Genomic DNA, 16,749 nt, shown 5'->3' with positions numbered 1-16,749 from the left:
CGTAGAGACGTTGTTATTGTTCCGTCGCTCCCACAAGAGTTCGCCGTGCATTTAAAATCCTACGCGGAAAGAAACACCGAGGGTGGTCTTGCGGGCATGAGAGAAACATTTAGAGATAATGTTAAGATCCACCGGCTTCTTCCGAGGGATTGACTGTCCGTTTTATGCGGATTACAGCGATGGCAAAGGCGGCAGAAATGGGTGTAACAGACCGTACTGTCACTTCAGGCACAGCCAGCAAAGACGGTCTTCGTACGGAGCACCGGCAGACCTTAAAAAGCAAAGGGACCTTCACTTCGGACAAAAAGGTGCTCACTTTGTCAAATACACAGCTGACTTGGTTAATTTAACATCTGTGCCCTCAGAGTTCGTTGAGAGGAAATGTGTGGACCGGAACGAAGTGCTAAAAATGTGTGGAAACTAACTAAATTAAAGCAATGGGTGTAAAGTGAATTTCTGTTACTGTTAGCTGCAAAGTGATGCACTGTGAGCTTTACTTCCTGCATGGATGCTGTGAATTAACTCAGCTAAAAGTAAATGTACCGCACAGCATATTAGTGATGCAGCATCAGACGTGTAACAGAAAAAAATAGTTTATTAATCATATCTGTGTGTCTCTTATTGAACAAATACCATAATGAAGAAGACTTTTAGATTGTATTACTGACTCTAAAACCCAAAAGTTTTGGTCTGCAGATTATTTTCCCCCTGAAGGTGCTCAGTCCTCTTTGTTATCTCAAGGAATCCTCAAAAGTTGTTACTTGATAAGAACTGTTTTGTCATAAGTAACATGTCTTTAAAATGTTAGAGAAAAATAAAACGCAGTCAGAAAACCTGTAAAGTATCTAGTTTGAATAACCAAAACCTGTTTTATCCCAAGATAATTCCATGTACATCTCCCATCCATCTAAATGTGTTACATATTCATACGTCGAACGCTGCCCAGCATAAACCACTACACCTTCTCTGAATGTGAATATAGTTTGTCCCGTTTCAAAACGAAAACTACAAAACATGGTAGAACAATGTGAATTGCTTCAGCATACTTTACACAGAAAATTCAAAAATGAGTACAGCAAGGTATTTAGAAAATTAGCACATCTTCTGTCAAGTATCAACATGGACCTGGTGAAATATTTGGCCACTCTGTTGCTATTAAATAGTTATTTTTACCTATTGATGGGGCTGGTTCTTTCTTCTCACTTCTATAAAGATTTGTTTTTGCTCCTCTCGTGCAAGCCATTACATTTCCTATCATGTGAGATGAGATGAGACTGGTCGCTGTATTTAGTTTCCCCGCCATTGTGTTGGTGATGTTCTTCTTCGTCTAATCGCAAATTGCCCACCTTGGGGTGACAGCTTATGGAGGCGACCTCGAGTGTTTCAAGCTACTTCCTCTTCACAAGTTTGTTCATCTTTCATTCTTGTATTTAGACTTTTTGAAAGTAATTTATTAGTCCTATATTACTTCCTTGTCTATGTGTCTTCTATGTATTTATATTCATGACTGTGAATGATGCTTATTGACGGTGATCCAACTGCACTTGTTTGGGTGTGATGGATCCTTAACAAGCCAGAGAAAAAGAAAAAAATGGTTAAGAGTTTTGTTGTTTTGTGAAACTTAATAATTTTTTTTCTCCTGTGATTGTGGTTCAAAGTCATATATATAACTTTTTCTCCCTGTCTTTACTCACTGATAAAGTTGTGCTGGAACCCAAATATGTTATTTGTGAAGAAAAGTATCTATTTCAGTGAGAGTGGACTCACAGCTGGTCTTTTTTTTCTCATTTTAGGATGTTTTTAAAACCTATTTGTATAAGACTTACTGAATATGAATATTTGGACAAATAAGACCGTACAGTATTATGATGAAGGGATACGGTGAGTTGCCTGCTAACTCTGAGTTAACCAATGCACCATATTGCAGAAACTCATGAATTTGTAATTGCTTCATAACGGTGTGGTCCATATTTGATCTGCTAATGGTCATATTTGCATATCTCTAAGATTGTTCCTTGCATTCTTCAGAACAAGGTTACGACCCCTTCAACCCAGAAGTAGTGAGACCACAGGAGCAGCAAAATGAGAAACAGGCTGGCTCAGGAGACATCAGCGGTGCCTTGGAGCTGGTCAACAGGGCCATCGAGGAGGTCCGCAGCCAGGTGGAGAGGGAGAAAAGAAAGCTCTCTCGGATCGGGGATGAACCTTACAATCCCAGTAAGGGTACCAGTTTATCTTCAACTGAAGCTGTTAAAAGTAAAGCAGCAGGTTCACATCTGGCCTATGATCCGGGGAGTTATCAGATCACATCAGGGGGGTATAATCCCACCTCTGGTTCCAGCAAATACACTTTGGATTCAGACAACCAGGGACACAACAGTAACTCAATGGAATATGTTCCTACTTCATTGAAAAAGCCTTCATCTCGGACAAAGTTGCACCAACTCCCCTCTCCTCCCCCCAGCCCAAAGTATTCAAACAGCACATCCTCCTCAAAGTGCAAATACACCGTTGACAATTCTAAACCATCTACAGACATGGAGTATGACCCGTTGTCCAACTATTCGGCTGGAATTGCAGTGAAAAGCAAAAGGGAGAAGGGCACCCAACCGAAGACTAAGTGTAGCAGGGCGCTCAAGGTACCTGGGACTAATTTGTCAGATGAGGATTCTGTTTCTTTTGTAGCTGTGAAAAAGCCATGGCAGCCGAGTGTAGACACAAAAAAGTACACTATATCTGACTCTGATGGGGAGAGTTCTGGAACAGAGTATCGACCCACCTCACTTAGCAATCTCCAGCAAAGAAAAGGCAATATGGGGTCAGCTGCAGGGACTTTAGGGAAAGACAGAAGAAAGGGGATTGAAAGTATGCTTGGTGCGCTGTCCCAGAGGAATAAACAGGAGTTGGCACAGGACTCAGACACCCAGGAAAGCATTAAACAGAAGGACAACATGGAAATAAAGAAGGTGGTTCATCAAAGTAGTCACGATAAAAGTGTCAAACCTGAGAAAGCGCAAAAACTTGACAAGGAAGTAAACAAATCGTCCAATAGTAAGAGTAACAGCAGCAGCAGCAGCAGTAGTAGTAAAGAAAAAGGGTCAATAAAGAGCTCCAGCCAGGACTCTGCAAAGAAAGAGAACAAGAGTCACGGAAAGAGAGATGAAAGGAAAAACATGTTGAAGGTTAAGACATCAGATAAAGTTCAGAGGGAGGGCAGAGATGAAAAGAGAAGTGATGGTAAGATCAAGACAGTGGAAAAAATTAAGAGGGACTCAAGTCAACAGGACAAGGATGCACGAGAAAGCAAAAAACTCAAAACATCAGAAAAAGAAAAAGAGCACAGAAAGAATAAGGACCACCAACACAAAAATGGTAAACTTGACAGCAGTAAAAAAGAAAAAGAGGTGAAGAAAATGAGTAAAAGCAGTTCTAGCTGCAGTAAACTGAGTTCAGCCAACAGTAAAGATAAAGTGAAGCAAAACATCAGCTCATCAAATGGGAAAAAACTTGAGGACAAGAAGCAGAATCTGAGTCTGAGCCATGCAGATCTGTTTGGAGATGAGAGTCCAGATGAGGCTGAACCGATGGAGGTGGATTATGACGACGAGCCGGAGGAAGTCCTGGTGAGGAAATCAGCTGACGCATTAAAGAGGGGACGTCTGAACAAGAGGAAGGCTTCGGAACAGACTCCGTCATCCTCTGAGGATGAGGCTGACCGCAGCATGGAATACAGCGCGACCGGTCGGGAGGAGGTTGACGATATTGAAATCGACTTTTCCAGCTTTCAGGACGATCTGGACTTTGACTCAGATCCCATGGAGGAGTGTTTGAGGATCTTCAATGAATCCAAAGATGTGAAGAGGGAAGACAAGGGAAGGCAAGCGAAGCAGGTACTCTCTCACTGTACTCTTGCACTTATTTGTTTCATTAGCAGACACTCCTTACGAATGTCTCTTGAACCTCAATAGTGATGCTATATTGTCTCCTTTCAGCCTTCTGGGGATTCGGAGGAGGAGAAAATCACAGATAGCACTTTAAGCACTCTCTTCCCAGGTCAGAAGAAGAGGGTGTCCCATTTTGTTGCCAAAGGAAATGTAAGTTTGTCACCTTTAACGTCACAGTAGAGTTTCTCCAAACAACCCCACGGTATCACAAATACAGCACCACAACTGTCGGAGATGATGAGTACGGTTATCTTACTGCTTATAAGTGATAAAACTAAGGTGGATTATTTTCATCACAAATCCTGAGGATGTTCAGGAGTAAACATGCAGACAAAAACTGAAAATAATCATATGTGAGAAGAACTGACACCGGAATTGAGTAAAAGGTCACTTTATTGAATTATTGACAAATTATATAGCCTTATAGATTAATGGATCTTAAGTAAAGAAGAATTTATTGATTTGAGATACAGCTTATATGTCATTGTAAAAACATACAAAGGATGTATATTATTAGTGCTTTTTTATGAGTGGTTTGATATAGAGCTGTAGAGTCATGTGAAAACTTTGCACAGTGATGATGTTACAGTAGCAGCATTCAGTAGAAGTAGATGGACAAAAAAATCTAAGAACTTCAGATTGGAACTTTGTCTTCATGGATAGTCCTTTATTATTTAAAGCAGGAAATTTACCACCCAAAGTAAGCTTTTATAGCTGTTTAAATAGAACATTTTGCTCGGCTCCTACGTCTAAAAGGATGAAGAGTAAATGCTACATCACAACCTGCTTTGACACTTTTGTTCTTCAGCACAGGCTTCAGGAAGTAGAAATACATCAAAGGAGGAAGTACAGATAAAAAACAAGACCAGAAAATGTTTCAGTGGGGTTTTCCAGTTAATTTGATAATAAACAGTCAACAGAGATTTTAGTCATCTGATCAGCTGTCTATAACTTATTGGATTGCCTGTGACAAAGTGGCCCTTTTGAACACGTCATTAATATCTATCTAAGGCCCAGTTTGTTGTTGTTCTTACATGCAATGTTCAGATAAAAGTAATGTTCTTAATTTGTACATGATGTGAGCAACATGGATTTAGTAAATGTCCCAGATAGATACAATTACTCCTGGTTTACAGAGAACTGTAAAACGACCATTTGGCAGCCTATGAGCTGGTAACGTAAAATGTTGCAACACACAGGGAAGTACTGAACATGCAAATCCTCATGCTTATGAATACTGATTTGACCCAATTCCTGTCGTTTCAACACACTGGTGTAATTCTTAGGCAATACTTCCTGTTATTGTTTTTCAGACTGACGCACCTTCAAAGACCGTGGTACGGCCGTATAAGAGACCCACAGCCCAGGAGATCTGCTACCAGCGTATGCAGATGGCGCAGCAGCAAGCTACTCAGCTGTCTGCCACAGTCAAAGCTGCCTCACAGAGTTCAAGTTCCACTTTTTCCAGCGAGAGGAAGAGAATAGCTCACCGTCCTAGCCCCCACACATCGTCCTCCAAGACAAGTATGAGTGCCTCTCGGCTCTGATTGAAAACTAACCAGAGATTAATGCACCACTCTTAAGATTGCTACCTAGTTTTAAAGGCTAAAGTCACATGTATGTGGGTGTGTGTTTGACCAGGCCCCAACGATGGTAAACCAGCTGCAAGTCGAGTGTTATCCCCCAGTCAGACACATCAGTGTGTGAAGGCTCAAACCACAGCTGGCATTTTATCGAAGACCTCGTCTACAGCCACGCAGAAGAGGATGGCACACACACCCACCATGAAGGTTTCCAATGCTTTCTGTTACTTAAGTTGTTCAGCTTGTGATGTTCTCACAGCTCTTTCGTGTATCTTGCTTGTTTGAACGTTTCACACTGTGTGTTACGTTTTCTGGATGTTTTGTTTGTGTCTTCACATCTCTTTCTAACCATGATGGTTACATGTAGAGATGGGCTGCCTCTTCTGTATTTTAAGCAAAGTCAATGTCTTCTCTTGCTTTTTGACTCTTTCAGAGCACTTCGATGAGGCGCCCGGTCATCCCTTCTGAGTTTGGGGCCAAAGTTCCCACAAATGTCCGTCAGCGCTACCTCAACACTTTCATAGATGAATGTGTTAAATTTTGCCTATCAGAGGAAGCTGCTTTCCAGATGGTATGAACGTCTTTTCTTCAGCCAAACCCTAAGCTGCTATCAGAGTTCGCCTAAGAGAGATGTGTGTGTTCCTGTTTATTAACACGCCTTACAGCTTATAGAAAGAGTGACTCCTCACCAAGAGGAAAAACAATTCTTGTATTTTTCTTAAAGGTTCTTCATTTTGTTTCAGGCTCTTGATGAGGAGAGACTGGTGTATGAGCGCAGTAGCAGTAAGAACATCTACCTCAATGTAGCCGTCAACACGCTGAAGAAACTCCGGAGCAAGAGCAGCTCCTGTCCATCACCTGCCATCAGTACATATTCCCACTCACTGCCTCTTGTTTAAACTCATTTACAACGAAGCTAAGAAAATAAGAATTGCTTATACGTATAATGCCTTGGTTTAAGTTCACGAACAAAGTCGTAAACACAATACTTAATATATTCAATATCCAAATTTACAGTACAAATACATTAAATATATGCTGAGATTTGCACTGAGATTTGCCAGAAAGACTATGGCTTTATAAATTTCAGTAGAAAAGATGCCCCCATCTGTGTTTTCTGCAGAGGAATCTGCGTTACCGCATAAAAGGAGGGCACTGTCCCACGAGGAAGTTTTGGGAGGGCGTCATGCAGCCACAACCAGCTTCACTGTCAACAGGTCGGGTAAACAGCAGGAGGAGAAACTCATTGGTAAGCAACAAGTTACACATTTCTGTTATAGACCATCCGGATCACATGAAGGATCGTGATTCTTTTTTTCTCTGAAATTCTTGTGAACATGATACTTTTCTGCTACCCCCCCGGAGCTTATATTCCCCTCACAACAGAAAAATGAACACAAAAACTCAAAAGGAAAAAAAACCCTGAAAGAATCTTTGTTTCAAGTGGAGACTTGTTTACCCTGTGTTGATGCTGCCTCATAGTAACAGCGAAGCTGCTCAAACACCCACATGAGAACCTCCATGTCCTGTTCACTGCCAACTACCTTCCTCATGACCTGACATCAGAGGGAGCGTGTTTACAAGGCTTCTTTTTTCCGTGATAACAGGAATTAAACTAATAAATCCTTCAAATCAAGCCGGCGCTCTCGCTGGTCAAAGGAGCTTTTTAAAAAAGCTGCGCATGTTTATTCAATCTGGACTCAAGATTTATAAACTTGTACTTTTAAGCAGTTTTGAGCAGAAAAAGCCAAACAGATGGTACTTCACTAAGATCAGAGTTAAATGAGTATCTTTTGCCTTTGCAATACAGTTTCCTGATGTTTTGTTAAACTAAAGGGTAAAATCAAGAAAATGATGAGCAGATTTCTTATTTTTGAGTGAAATAATCAGTCTCTGTTGGAAAAACCATAGAAACATCAAATGGTGCGCAAGTGTCCATAATCTTAGTGAATAAATCCATTTTTTATTATTTTACTAATGATTATTGGATCAAACATGGAACTGTTCGGTCGGCGCACATACTGATAATTTTTCATCGTTGTCTTTTTGATGGCATAGATGCCTTGGCAGGGCGCGGGTCTCTTAAAATCAAAAGCTCCCACATATGTGAAGTTTGAAGACACAGATATATCTTACAGGTAGAACTCATGACGGACGGGCACAAACAAACCTGCTTCGTGACTGGGTGCCTGAAAAAGAGCAACACTAACAACACTAGCCCTATAAAAGAGACTTTAAACTAGAAAACGCTCACTATCGATTAAGATCATAAATGATCGATATTTGCCACTGCTGTTTTCATCCATTTTCAGCACAGGTTTTTACTACATCATTGAACAAAGACCATATTTTGGTGTCTCTTATCTGCCCGCAGGAGCCACTCTGTACAGGAAGCTGAAGGCGTATCTGATGACAGAGGAGCAGCTCCAGGAGCACGGATACCCGTGGGCAAACCCCGAGGCTCCAGGCAAGGCCATCATTTACAACCTCCCGGAAAAAAAGGTCATCGCAGATCGTGAGTAACTACATGACCCTGCTCCTTTCAACACACGATGCAGTTGCTAACAACACTGATGCAAGTGATCCAGTATTTATCTATTGTTTAATCCGAATGATGGTTTATTTATTTATTTATTTTTTCAGCCTTCACAAAGATATGCTGTCGCTGTGGTGCAGAGTACAAGATCAATGTCAACGGCAACTGTGTGCGGAAAGAGGAATGTAGTTTTCACTGGGGACGTTTACGCAGACATAAAGGTGAATGTCTGATAAATGCACTCCAAAACAGCTGTTTATTTTTTATATTTACTTCCGCCTCATTCTGACCTGCTTCTTTCTGTCTTCTAACCCCCTCTGTCAGTGGCTGGAGGCTGGGAGACCACATACAGCTGCTGTGCTGCAGCCGTGGGAGCCCCAGGATGCCAAAATTCCAAGGTAGGAACATCATCATTTCTCATTGATTACTGTAAAGAAAGAAGTCACAGGGTGTTTTTGTTGAGTTCAGGTTAGAAAGCAGTTGGTCAAAAACCTTTTTGTTTTTGCATGGCCCAAAAAAAAGTCACCACCTGGATTTAAGTTGGGGCCTCCTATTGCAAAAGTAGCACAGTTAAAATTTAATTTGGCAGCAAGTTGTGTCAAGCATCAAGAAAACAATTCAACCGAGGAGATAGTGGAAACTGAAGTTCAATGAAGAACTGTCCAACAATTTATTAAAAGCTGAAAGGATATCAGTTATCAGCGATCACTTTAATGTGAATCAACTGTAGAGCTCATATGAGTGTTTAATTGTGAATTTAAGAACATTTCCATACGCACAATGTGAAGAGAACTCACCATATTGGGACTAAACAGCTGTGTAGACTGAAGAGAGACACTTATTGGACTCTTGAGCAATGGAGAAACATTGCTGTGGTCTGATGAGTCCAGATTTGCCCTGTTCCACAGTGATGGGTGTGTCAGGATAAGAAAAGTGGCGGATTAAGTGCTGCGCCCTCCAGGCTCACTTCCTACCGTACAAGCCTGTGGGAGCAGTTTTATGATCTGGAGTTGCATCAGTTGGTCGGGTCTTGCTTCAACATGCAACATTCAGGAATCATAGCAGCTGACTACCTGAATAATGGAATAATGACCTAATGGAGCATATGTTGTTACTGAGGATGATTTCAGGACTCTGTCTCCCTCTTTTATTGCTGAACCTTCCAGCTGAAAATGTAAAGGAAAAAAATGTATTTATTTCCAGTGACCATCCTCTGGCTGAAAACACTTCTTATTCCCACAGCAACATGTTCAGGACGGGCGTAAAGAGTCACTCGATGGCTTTATGTCAACGTTCAGCAAATCACTGCCACCAGACGGAAATGGAGGAGTGTTTGCTTTGGACTGTGAGATGGTGAGTCACACACTGAAGCACTCTGTTGGCTTTGAAATGATATGTTGTGTGTGTTTGATTAAGGAATTGATTTACTGTGTTCCTCCTGTGGGGGAAATCACACCATGCTTAACACTTCCATTTTGTTCCTCACTTCGTGTCAGATCTAATGCTTTTTTTCCCCCAGTGTTACACAAAGCAAGGTCTGGAGCTGACGAGGGTGACGGTCATCGACTCTGAGATGAAAGTCATCTACGACACGTTTGTCAAACCTGAGAGCAAAGTGGTCGACTACAACACACGGTGGGTGGTTGGTTTAGCTGCTGGGATTTTTCCCTCCTCCATTTCTCCCTCCAAAAAATGATAAAGAACACTAAACCGTATAAAAACCCAAAGTTCCACAGTGACAGCTAACAGCATATACAGAGGACACGGTGGTAAAACCTGCTTACTATTGTCCAGACCTCTTTTAATGACCATCCAAAGATGTTCACAGTCATACGCTTTCTCTCCCCACCTGCTAAAATCAGGTGGGGAGAGAAAGCTAAAACCATTTCTGATCAGAGTCTTGGTTGCCGATGGCTGGTTCTGTGTTGGATTTATGTGCAAACATGTGAAAAGTGCTGTGAACAAGGTTGGCACTGGCATTATTTCGCTGATGTCTCCCGTTGCCATGTCAACAAAAGGGGAATTCGTTGTATATTTTGGCATCAGACCAAGGAGATCAGAAGATAACGGCGCTCAATCAGACATTGCAAGCCAAAAAACCTGGTTTTCCTGTCCACAAACGTTCGTTACAGTCGGAGTCAGTGGAAATCTTCAGCTTCTTATTTACAAAAAATTTAGTTTCGGTGCTCAAAACTGCGTTTGCATGTCGATGATGGCTGTAGACGGATAGGAACATCTGTGTTGGTGTGTACAGTGCCTCAGCCTTAATGATTTTAAGTGTGTAGACTCAGTGTTTTTAAGGTCTGTACATCCCGTACGTGTTTGACAGATTTTCAGGTGTGACGGAGGAGGACTTGGAGAGCACCACCATCACTCTGAGAGATGTTCAGGCGGTGCTGCTCAGTATGTTCAGCGCTGAATCCATCCTCATCGGACACAGTCTGGAGAGCGACCTCCTCGCTCTGAAGGTGAGGTTCTTCTTCTTCTACTAGATTAATCGTATGGAAAATTTAGTTTTTTTTCGTTGGTTCGTGATTTGAGATTTAGAAATGATTCTCCTGTTATTACTATTTGTCTTAATTTCTTTTAGTTAAGAATAATAAACTTTGCTGTAATAACTATCTAACAAATAATCATCAACTTCTGTTAAATGATAGATTTTACTTTAAAGGTGGGAATGTATACTACGGTAGTCAGAATATCGTGTCTACTACACAGCGTTGCGATGCCTTTATTTATTTATATAGGGCACAAAAGTGTGTTATTGAATGCGCCACAAGAACTGTAAAATTAGTTTATGCTTTAAACAAATAATCACTTTGTTTAGTGGCTTAATATTGACTTTAACAGAAACTAAATGAAAACCTTTAACATAACGCCACCTCTGATTGTCTGTCTTGAATCCAGCTCATTCACAGTTCAGTTGTAGACACGGCCATCGTGTTTCCTCACCGCCTTGGTTTACCCTACAAACGTGCCTTGAGGAACCTGATGGCTGACTACCTGAAGCGCATCATCCAGGACAACGGTGAGAGAAATCTGAGCACGGCAGACATTAAATACAGGAGTTTTCCATCTGAAAGTGAAGTTCAGAGAAATTCCAAACTAATCTGTACGGAATATGAAATCTAGTCGATTCATTATACTAAACTGTGAAGCTTTTTAGAAAACCAAGATTTTGGTCCGTTTTCATATCTGCTTAAACACCTCGAAGCACTCACCCCATTCATTTATGCTCAGTTTCCTGTTATATTATTGTTACTGCTCATAAAACAGGATGTCTCCCTGTATGCTGTGTAACACTTAGAGTATAGAACTTAGTGCGCCATCTCTATCTCCATAAATGGCCCAAATCTCCTTGACAGACTTCACTGCCTCCACAGAATGACTGCAGAATGAAACCTGCCGAGTTAACGTAGTTCTTTAGCTTTCTAAACACGTAACAGTGGCAGATGTCAAGCATTAATTCTGTTAAGAAGCCTGAGAAACATGAACCTCAGGAGAAGATAAAAAAGACAGATAACCCAATCATTGGATGGCTAAGGTTTCCATGGGAGCTGAGGAGTCGTATTGATCATCAGAAGAAATGTAAATCCAGGATGTTCCTGTGAATTCAAACTCTTACATTTCAAATTGAGGGGGCTCCCGACTGTCTTAGACTTATCTGTATCATATCTCCTAGTAATGTTAAAGGGCAGCCTAATAAATGTCTGCTTTATTCGAGGACACTGCACTCAGTTCACCAGCAGATGGCGCTGTTGTGAGTGTTTTTACGTTAAAGAAACACCTTAGAGAGAGTTCAGTGGGATTTATGACTGAAGGAAAATGTGAGTTGTATTGAAGCATTCCTTAAGATGCAAACTGTGGAGACTATGTTATTTTTCACTGCTGATTCAATCCTCTCATTGCTTTCTCTTCCTGGGGATTCTAACTTTCTCAGTCACGCTGTACAGTTTTGCTGCTTTAACTTAATAAGAATTATGTGCTGAGATATTGGGCTTGTGTTTCCAGTGGAGGGCCACGACTCGAGTGAAGATGCGTCTGCCTGCATGGAGCTGATGTTCTGGAGGATTAAGGAGGATGCAAAGGTCAAAAGATGACCTCTGACCCTCTCACTCTGCTTTCATCAGTATGACTTCCTGCCTTCGTGTGGGACGCAGGGAGACGCAGGAGTTCAGCAGGCATGCACGCACTTGCTCTCAGAGAGTTTAGGTCAGAGTCACAGAGGAGGGGGAGGATGGTTCATCACAGTTTGAAACCAGAGAGGATATCAGTATTGTTAAACTCTGTCTAAGGAGAGAGCCGTCTGCACCTTTAAAGCAATAGGAACCTAAATCAACAATATTTTCATTTGCTTATTGATACTTCAGTTCTAAATTATGTTAACTAAAGATTATTTGTTCATTTGAGCAGTGTCCTTTTAAGGCCTCACACTTACTCACGAGTAAAACCTTTCTGTGGAAGTACTACTTAAAAAGCGGGGGCATTGTCTGCTGAGCATTGACTATTACAACAATAACCATGCTGGGCTGGCTCCTCCAGCCTAACTTGCACTATAATAGAAATGCTCCTGATGTATAGGGCCCAAGTCTGAGTACCTCATGTGTGTTGTGATGCATTCACTTCCTTCTTCTTAGTTTCACTTCAGTGCATTGATGTCTTAGTCTGTCGAACACTGCTATGTAAATGCACTTGTGTTTTTCACATGCACCTAGTTTCTCGTCACTGACGTACTGTCGACGTGGCAGTTCTTATTGATTTTGCAGGTTGGCTCTCAAACCTAACAAATCCTTTAATACTTGATCATATAACAACCCTCAGTAGAAATTTACAGCCTCTGCTCGTACCTTTTTGGATTAGTTGATGGAGTAAATGACTGTGCTTCGTAGTTCAGACAACCTTCAGATTATAGCAGCCAATGTCTCTGTGTCATGTGCAGTGCATGGAGCAAAACTACGGGACTCTTTGTGACAACAGACATGACTTTATTCCTCCTTAAAATGGCAAAATTAGGTTCAGCATTGTTGAATTATGCCGGGGCAAACTGTCATCAGCTAACCTGTGCTGTTTTATGTTGACAATGAATGAAATTACACCAGAGAGCTGTAAATATGCTGTAAGCAGTTTCATTTGTACTTGTTCCTTTTTTTTTTTTTTTGGTTGTTTATCTTTTTCTATTAAATGGTATTAGTAAATAAAAAGAAAAAAAACAGTTGCTCTGTTTTTACATCATGACACTCCCTCTGTGCACAACAGAGGTGGGATAAACTGGAAATAAAAGTACATTTCCTTCAGAGCTTTACAACTGCTTCTTTATACGTTTCTTCTATATTTTTTAATGGGGAAAATTGCACTTCTATTCCACATTTATCTGGCCTCTGTTGTTTCTGGATCCTTTGCTTTTACATAGACTCGCTGAGCACTTTATCAGGAACACCTGTCCATTTATTCAGGCAATAATTACCCAATCAGCCGATCGTCCTGTCGTGTCTCGGGTGAAAGGTTTTCTTTACACGTTTTTACAATGTATACTTCCAACTTGAGAACACACAATGTCCCAAAGAGTTTGAAATTGCTTTTCGCGAACATGGCTAACTTCAGTGCCTCCCTCATCACCGTCTGTGGCATGTGGTAGAACATGTGTGCAGACCCTGCAGAAATGATGTGACATCGTTTCAACGAGGCTCAGAATCTTCCCCCACATCTCTCCCCTAATCCATGGCTTAGAGGAGAAAGGTTGGCCAGACTTTTCATAAAGTACTGAAAACATGAAGTATGACCCATGTAACTACCTTAAAACCTTTGTGGTAGGACACCTTTTAATGGGACTTAAATTAACTTAGTTATCAGTCAGCAAGCACACAACAGGCAGCATTTTGTTAACAATGACTTAAAACAAAAATCCCCCGCCTAAATGGAGTACATATATTTTAACTGGATGAATTACAGCTTATTTACTCAAACTTCAAGTCCAAAGCTGCAGGAAAAAAATCTGACACTATTCTGTGAAATATTACAGAGCGCTGCTTTGTTTTAATTTTTATGGATCTCCTATTTTAATTCACTTTAAAAGTACTTCATTCATCCTCAAAGGAAAATTATTTTTATTAAACGAATGCCGTTGTTATAGTTAGAAATATAAATCAGCTGTAGCATAGCAGAGAGGACGGTGTGGTCGATAACTTTAGAGGTCACCATCAGTGGGTTGGGATGTTTCTGTAGCTCGGCAACAACTTAGCTGATGATGTCACACACAGAGTTGGCAGGTAACACAGGTAAACTCTGTAGACAACTTGGACAGGAACTCAATACCACTAATTCAACATCTGGGGTGTCACATGTCCAGGATTATACCATCTGCTGTTAACAAGCACTGTAATCCTCCTCTTTCACTTTGGCCTCTTTGTCTGTAGCCTCTGTCTGCCCGTAGAGCCTTTAGAGTTGTTCCTGCAGCCATGTTAAAATCATCCCAAACTGATTCAATTCCAAAATGGTCCACTTCATACAGAGCCAATTCAGGAGAAAGTAGCCTAGCTAAGAAAACAGATTGCAAACCTATCTTTGATCTAATCCCCCATCCTGAGCGTGCATGAGGCGACGATGGAAGGAAAAAACACTCCCTTTTAACAGGAAGAAACCTCCACTAGAACCAGACTCAGGAAGAGCGGCCATCTGCCTCGACCAGCTGGGGGAGGTTGAGAGGACAGGAAAGAGGTGACAACAAGCAAAATAACATCCGGTCAGGGATACCTGCTGAGAAAGAGAAATACAACCTAATTACATAAACAATGTTATATGTACATGGAGAGTAAAGAGAGCAGAGAGACGAGAGGTGCATCATGGGAGGTCCCCCAGCAGTCTTGGCCTATAGCATCATAACTATGGGATGTTTCAGGGTCACCTGAGCCACCCCTAACTATAAGCTTAATGTGTGTGCTGGTGCACACCTTACATGAAAGGTTTATGTGAGCTCAAACATTTTGGTCAAACTCTGAGCCCAAATTTTTCTGTGTAGTTGAGCTGAAACATTTAAGATAACTAAAGGGTTAACTACATGTTTTCTCTCTTGATTGAAAAAGTTTCACTCGAGGTGGGAAATTTGGTCAGTTTTTCCTTTGAAATGAAGATTTTTAGTCATGAGAAGTCATTTTCATATGTCCCTCTGTGGTTGAAAAGTGAACATTAGGAAATATAAAGGATGAACTAGTACAAAATGAATGAGTTTTTACATAAATTTTAGCTTTGGTAAAATGCTATTTTCACATGGCTGCAGGCATGTTTGGTTGCTCCAATATTGTACTATTTATTTCTAAACTTCAACTTGAAATTGGTCTTTGTGATCCTTGCTGTATTGCTACTTTTGAGGTATTCAGATCCTATTCAGGAATAGATCTGAATACCTCTTCCCGCACTTCTGCACAATAGTCTCTGACAGTGTGACAGCTGCTTCATGCGGTCTATATGTCCCTTTAACAGCAGGTGCAGAGAGTAAATTCTCCGTTCCTCAGCAGATGTGTAAATTGTAAAAAAAGAAATAGGAGAGAAATGCTAAACTGAGAGGCCCATCCTTTCTTCAGAGTGTTTGCCTATTAAGCTCCTCCCGTCACATGTCAGTATGCGTTTCCCCAGGCCGGGCAGGTATGAAAAGAACCAGTTAGTGGGGATCAATACCTACACAATGTTGCAGTGACAGGGAGGGGGGCTTCCAAGTGTTTGCTGAGTGTTCCAGAGATTTTGAACATGTGGAGCAAAGCAGCTTAGAGGGGTCGTCTTCATTATCAAATTCGATCAGTGCCTTTCTGTCTCTCTTCCCTTGATCACCTTTAGCTAGAGGGGGTCACAAGGGGAAAGCTGTGGATCCGGGCTCCTAAAATGACCACATGCTAAGAGATGAAGAGCTACATTATCTCTACAAGAGTCAGAGAAAGGGAACACTTTACAGGCTGAATCCTGAATGGACCTGAAAGGATTAGCTGAGTAATTGGCAACAAGTTTATTGTTGAAATAATTAAATTCAGCCCAAGTTCATGGGCAATAGACTCGACTTTTGTTCCAATTGTGAGTACTTGCTGGTTTTCCTGATTCTGTGCTTTCATAAACTGAGTAAATTTCAGTTTTGAATGTTTGATGTGTCACAATACCTTGTATACAATACTTAGGTCATGGTATTAGGAACCGCAAATAACAATTAGTTTTGTTGAGCATTATGGGATGAAAAACACAACAAAGAAGTTCCCAATCTGTTGAGCAGCTGAGGTCCCGCAGTAACCATTTTGCTTTTAAATGGCAGCAATTGGTCTTTTCACTCCGGCTTCTTCCCACAGTCTAAAAACATGCATGTTAGGTCAATTGATTCTGTATTGACTGTAGGAGAGAGTGTGAGCGTGCATGTTTGTTCATCTCGTTCATGTCTGCGTTGGTCCTGTGGTGGACTGGCAGCCTGTCCACGGTGTAACCTGCCTCTCGCCCAATGGCAGCTGGGAAAGGCTGCAGCCACCAGAATAAGAAAAAAACGGATATGGTTAATGAATGAATGAATGAACTGGTCTTCATTAAGTTTTGTTAAAAGGAGAAGAGATTCAACACATTGGTAAACACACACATGTCAAAGCTTTTTTTAGATTAGTTTCTGACACCAAATTCAACATAAATATAGTTATCAAAAGACAATAAAATGTCTCAGTTT

General features: G+C 41.1%; 1 protein-coding gene across 1 annotated transcript; it reads left to right on the top strand.

The window, feature by feature from the left end:
• Positions 1-13,349, top strand: rexo1 (REX1, RNA exonuclease 1 homolog). The gene is made up of 16 exons (XM_075485725.1): positions 1-308; positions 2,029-3,890; positions 3,993-4,094; positions 5,258-5,468; positions 5,586-5,734; positions 5,961-6,098; positions 6,271-6,394; positions 6,651-6,776; positions 7,902-8,042; positions 8,171-8,284; positions 8,388-8,461; positions 9,306-9,416; positions 9,583-9,698; positions 10,393-10,531; positions 10,971-11,091; positions 12,075-13,349. The coding sequence occupies exons 1-16, from the start codon at positions 119-121 to the stop codon at positions 12,161-12,163; spliced, it is 3,807 nt and encodes a 1,268-aa protein (XP_075341840.1). The 5' UTR covers positions 1-118; the 3' UTR covers positions 12,164-13,349.
• Positions 13,350-16,749: the final 3,400 nt, after the last annotated feature.

This window comes from Odontesthes bonariensis, chromosome 15 (genome assembly GCF_027942865.1).
Source record: "Odontesthes bonariensis isolate fOdoBon6 chromosome 15, fOdoBon6.hap1, whole genome shotgun sequence".
Classification (NCBI taxonomy): domain Eukaryota; kingdom Metazoa; phylum Chordata; class Actinopteri; order Atheriniformes; family Atherinopsidae; genus Odontesthes; species Odontesthes bonariensis.
This window is presented reverse-complemented; position numbering and strand designations above follow the sequence as displayed.

Coding starts and splice junctions, on each gene's coding strand:
- rexo1 (XM_075485725.1), top strand. CDS start 119: ATGTTAAGATCCACCGGCTTCTTCCGAGGGATTGACTGTCCGTTTTAT. Junction 9,417..9,582: donor TTGCTTTGGACTGTGAGATG/GTGAGTCACACA, acceptor TTTTTCCCCCAG/TGTTACACAAAGCAAGGTCT. Junction 11,092..12,074: donor GCGCATCATCCAGGACAACG/GTGAGAGAAATC, acceptor TTGTGTTTCCAG/TGGAGGGCCACGACTCGAGT.